This window comes from Belonocnema kinseyi, chromosome 3, assembly GCF_010883055.1.
Source record: "Belonocnema kinseyi isolate 2016_QV_RU_SX_M_011 chromosome 3, B_treatae_v1, whole genome shotgun sequence".
Classification (NCBI taxonomy): Eukaryota; Metazoa; Arthropoda; class Insecta; order Hymenoptera; family Cynipidae; genus Belonocnema; species Belonocnema kinseyi.
In genome coordinates, this window is record NC_046659.1 from 120,246,431 (window position 1) to 120,252,430 (window position 6,000).

At 32.1% G+C, this 6,000-nt stretch overlaps 1 protein-coding gene across 1 annotated transcript in view; it reads right to left on the reverse strand.

Moving 5' to 3' along the window:
- Nucleotides 1-6,000, reverse strand: part of LOC117170005 — a 48,744-nt gene that overhangs the window by 32,003 nt on the left and 10,741 nt on the right. The window contains exon 5 of the mRNA XM_033356520.1: nucleotides 5,248-5,349. Within this exon, the coding sequence (XP_033212411.1) occupies nucleotides 5,248-5,349 (102 nt within the window). The remainder of the gene's footprint in view (nucleotides 1-5,247; nucleotides 5,350-6,000) is intronic.

The window sequence follows — 6,000 nt, forward strand, 5'->3', positions numbered from 1 at the left end:
AAACCGATTGGGAATGATTGTTTGAATGCTAAGAACTTACAAAAAAATTGACTGGTAGCTCCTGAGTGGTGCCAAAGTTGAATGGCTGGCTGTCCAACATGTCTAAAAATCGAGTGAAAAACGTCATTTTAGTACTCTTGAAACCCATTGAGAATGACTGTTTGAATGCTAAGAACTAACCAAAAAATTGACTGGCAAATTGTCAGTGGTGCCAAAGATGACTAGCAGGCTGTAGTAATAAAAAGTAAGTTAAATAAATGCTTTCTTTAAATTTTACTAAATTGATTGAGAGGAATAGAATTTTAACTTTTTCTCTTTCCCTTGGGGGATTTTTAGACGGAGGAAAAATTGCGTATTCAGAGGAATACAAATTCTTAATTTTTCGGAATTTAACGCTTATTACCGAGGAAGTTTCTTCACTCGAATTTTCGACATGATGGCAGCCTTCCAGTTAACTTTGGCACAATTTAGGAGCTGCTAGTCAAACTTCTTGTTAGTTGTTTGCACCTAAACAAGCATTCCCAATAGGTGTCAAGAGTACTAAAATGAAGGTTCTAATTTTCATGCTATGATTTTTTTATATGTTTGAAAGCCAAACTTCTGGTTAGTTTTTACCATTCAAATAATCATTCCCTGTGGGTTTTAAGAGTACTAAAATGACGTATTTACACTCGAATTTTTGACATGTTTGACAGTCTGCCAGTCTAATTGTTACAAAATGCACCAACAGCTGCTAGCCAGTCAACGACTTTCGAATTGTTGTCCATAGAATTGTCGCAAGCTCAGGAAAATAACTATAAAGCGAAAGCAAAGTTAAAAATTTCAGAAAAAACCCCAACTCTCTAGCTCTGTTCAAATAGAATATTATTACAAACATGGAACTCTTTCAATAATTGTGTTACTTAACTTGTATGAATTATTCTATCTCTGTATTATATATTCAAACACTAATTGAAAAGAAGCTTGCTAAAAACAATACTAAATTGCTTAAAAACCATTTGAAACATCTAATAAACAGTAAAAAATGGCATTTTCTTTATTAAAAACAATTCGTATTAACAAAACGGCACACAAATCATAATTATTTAAAAAATTAAATATTCTTTGTATTCTGTAGCTAATTGTAAAGGGCAATCTTCAGTTTCAAGTCGGTACATCTATAGTATGGACAATCTTGAAACAATATACAAAAAAGTATTTTTTTATATGAAAAATACCGATTATAGTTTATGAAATTCTGTCACTTTGCTTGGACTTTCTACTTTGTATCATCAAGTAACTTATTGTTTAAATGTAAAATTAATAGAAATAAACATTTTAAATTTAATACCAGCTTTTATTTTGTAATAAAGGATTAATATGCCTCATACGTCATTTTTTTCTAAACAAAATATAATAAATAGTATTGTTCACGGAATGTGCAGTCTACGTAATTTCAATATGTATTACATTTATTGATCACGTTTGTTGATCGCTGATAATGCAGTAAAGTTAATAAAATTTTTTACTGAATTATTATTTTGTTTTGTTTATAATTGATTAATATGCATACTATATCAATTGTTATGTTTAATTTCGAAGATTTTTCATTGATTTTTTTTATAACAATTTTATCATAAAACGTAAATTGATTATATATTTCACTAAGATAAGTTGTGATTGACTTTGCTCAGGTATGTAAAATGCATTTCCTGAAATGTCCAATATTTGCGATTCAATCACATATGTTCTACTTTATCACTAAGGGTCATACATAAATTATTAATTATGTAACACAATTTTCGGACGATGTTAACCATCTTGACCATTTCATAACTAATTCTACGATTTTTCAGAATTTTTCTGATCATTAGGATCCATTCAATAAATAAGATAAGCCACAATAATTAAAAATGAATAATATTTTGTACCGAATTATGAATATTCTTTGTACGTAAAATCTATTTAATCAAATCTTACAAATTTATTTAATTAAGGTATGTATGGTAAGTTGTTAATAATTACTTTATGAAGCTCAATGTGAAATGAATTTTATTAATTTTTCGATATTTCTCATCCATTCATAGATTTTCTACTATTGGGGCATTATTCCTGAACTGTCCCAACTTTAAAAGTCATGCCTTCCGATTGCCATAGAATTTTTAGAATTTTTTTGCCTATATGATAGTAGTATACCCACCTACTTGTAGACTTTTAATACCATTCCTTCTTGAACTACAGGGAGTGAAATTTGCATCCTCGAGGCAAAGCGGGTATTTTCAAATGGTCATAATATTTTCTAATCTTCGGGAATTTTTTATTTTTTTAAAGTATTTTTAAACGAAAGCTTGGCTTTTTCCGATGAAAATGCTGTTTGGCATTTTGGGACTGAAAATAGTTATGTTGTTATGCGAAGATATACGAAGGAAACCGTTCCTCGCGCGCTTGGACAGGTCGGCCAGTCCAGCCGATGCATCGACCGACGTTATTTTATACCAATTTGATTCATTCAAACATACTTTTCCTTGGTACAGAAAATTTCCAAAAATTAATTTTATCGGTTCTTAATGCATCGCAAATGCTTGCATATAGTTATAAACAAAATAGGAAACACAAGTATTTTTTAGGACAGTGTTCACCCCGCGCCCCTGAATAATGTTTTTTTTTGTGGTTTTGCTGTATATTTTCATCATTGCTGTCACATAAAACAGACTTTTAAAAGGCTTAAAACAATTAACAATATTTTAAACTATTCACATGTACAAATTATACAGGATTCGTCCTTTCTTTGGCTGGATTATATTTGGTCTCGTGTGTAACCGAAAAACAAAAGACATCCACGAACATAGATTTTTATTTGTTTCTTATATTGTACCAAGAAACAAAAGAAAATCACATAGACTGTCACTTGTTTCTTGGCGTCAAGCAAAACGTTGCACAGCGTTACTCCACTCTGACTTCAGTCTCATCAAAGGTAAAAGCAGCCAACTTGTAGTGTTCCGAATTTTCATGTGTGTGTTTTCTGTGATTTCTTGTGTTTCATTTCTGTTTCTTAGTTGTATACAATTTGTGAATTCTGAATCCTTCTTTTCTGTGGTCTTTGGTCATTTAGTTAGTTCGTAGCAGATGTGCAAATCCTTTCCGTAAGGATAAGCATGTAAGAGGAATTGATCTGAGGCTTCTAACGGAAAATCAGCAAATTCTGTTTCTTGATTTGTTGAAAGGCAGTAAAATATGTGGCGCTTGTAGAAAAGAATGTAGAACTCTCAATTTTCAGCCATCCAGATTTATAGAAGAGCCTGGTATTAATGTATAGGAAGAGATAAGCGTGGACAAAGATTCTTTCTTGCCAATGAGAAATGAAAAAGAAGGACGCAATGATGAAAGTCACTTAGTGGGACTCAAAGTCCTGAATTAAATAAAAGAAAAATTGAAGCATAAGCGCACTACATATTCAGAAAAGATTTTTCTGCTCACCCTTTCCCCCTAGTTTTGGAGTCGCAGAGAAATCATGTAGGAATTCGGTGCATCTGAACGTAAAGCCAGAAAATCGAAAGTCTTAGTTGCCGAAAGTGGAGTTTTCACTTTTCCGGAAGCCAAGTGCTGATGAAAATGTTTGTGTCTGCGTTTATCATGGAAACGGTAAGTTATTGTTGAATGTGATTGATATTAAACATTTGACTGAGGGAACTGGCAGACAGTGGTCAGATTATCATGATTGCCTTAAAAAAATCATGTGCAGTAAACCCACTGACGCTTTTCATTTTAACGAATGAGAATCTTTACCTGACATTAAAAATTTTTAAAAGTACCTGACTGATCTATTGGGCGTGAATAGCTTGCGTGGAAGTACTCTGCACTAAACTTGAAAACCTGAAACTTCGCGAATTTTTTGCGAAACAACAATTTTTCTTTCTGAAGCACCTTGAAGTTTAAGTCATGACACTGCAGCTGTGTACACATTTCAAAAGATCATGAAAGAGTGCCTCAAACAGAAATTGAGCGTTGTTGACACAATTTATTCTATGGCAGATAGAGCTGCCAAACATATTGAGAAAGCACTGTTGTGTTACATAAGTATATTGTTTTTTTTTCTTTCTATACCGCACTTCATCCTTAAAAACTTTATTTTTATTCAGAAGAAGTCTATAAGGTTTTTACGCAACGTTTTCGAGAAAAATTTAATTTTCATAAAATGCATCTTTTTTTAATTGCTTATACTGCAGTATTAAACAAACATATCATAACTAATACGAAAGATAAAATGTGAGCCTCTGACTCAGCTTCCGAATAAAGTATAATAAAAACCACTATAATGACTTATTTAATAATATAAATCAAATATTTATAAACAAATAATTTTTTATATTTGAACCTTGTATTTTTTCATTTTATTAAGTCGACTAAGCGTTTTTCTTTATCTGGTGAAAATTTGGAAGTGCTAGTAAAATACATGCGAAAAAATGAAATTGTGAATAGCGGCTTGCGTGCGCGAAGTGTAGCGCTGCGCGACTCGTTCAGAGTGGGACTTGACTGCCTACCCGATAAGTAAAACCCAATCATCCACTTGCAAAATCATATATTTTTATGTTGTTAATTTAACATATTATTAAGTAACATGAACAAGCGAATACATTTTTTTTATTTCAAAATTCATTGTTTTAAAATTATTTGACCACCCACTCACACATTTTTAGCAGATCAAGAAAAAACGTTTAGTCGACTATAAAAAAAGATTAAAAACAGGTCCAAATTTAAAAAAATCTATTTTAGTGTTTAAGTCCACATTTTACATTGTTTATGAATTTTCATATCTTTGTGTAATATTGAAGTAGAAGCAATTGAAAAAGGGTACATTTTTATGGACATAACATTTTTTTTAAATCTTCTCCAAAACTTTCCGTGTCATATTGAAATAAAAAAATACGCGTCGAACATTTTTGAGTGTGAAACAAGAAAAAAAAATTTTACGTGCAAACAAATTTTGGGGGCAAACATTGTGTGAAATGTCCCCTATATTATTATGATATATCAAATGAGTCAACGCTAATAGAGTAGAAAGGGACGGAGAGAGTTCGACAAAAAACTTCCGCTAAAAATTTGTGAAAGGTCTATTGATGTTGAAATGTGACCCCATGGACTTTAGTTCGCGAAAATATATTATAAAAAACTTTAGGAGTTGATTCAGAAAATATGCAGAAGGAGGTATTTAAAGTTCGCATTTAAAACTCCCCTTTTCAAACTTAAAACAAAAATCAGAACCATTACCTGTGGAGTGTTGTCGTAGAGACGACGTGGTAGCAGGTTGCTGAATATGCAAGGTGGACAGGTCAGGCATTCCATATTGACTTGGTGACTGTGAAGCCCTTCCTTAAAAATAAATTAGAAAACTGTTAATCCACTAAATCTATTAAAAATTTCGGTTGGAAACTTTCACTCACACCGGAATTCACGGAGTTCATGGAATTCGTGGAATTCACCGAATGTCCAGAGTACAAGAAATTCACGAGATTCAAAGAATGTATAGAATTGAAGGAATTTATGGAAAGGACGGAATTCACAGAATTCAAGATATTTACAGTAATTCACGGAATTCAATAAATTCAAAGCGTTAACAGAAATCACGTAATTGACGGAACTCACGCAATTTAAGAAAATCAGGAATTCACGGGATGCCTGGAATACAAGAAATCTACAGAATGCCCCAAATAAAGGGAATTAACGAGATTCAAAGAATGTATAGAATTTAAGGAATTTATGGAATTTACGGAATTCATGGATTTCACGAAATCTAAATAATTCATGAAATTGATGGACTCCAAAAAATTCCTTGAATTTCATAAATCACAAAAATTCCTTGAATTCCTTTGATTACATAAATTCCCCTAATTCCATGAATTATATGAATCGCATGAAATCCGTATTATTATTATTACACCATTAAGCCATTTCCCTTTCGGGGTAGGCGTGACTCACTCGGCAGGGGAAAGGAGTAGTGTGTGGATGGGATAGAGATTTTTC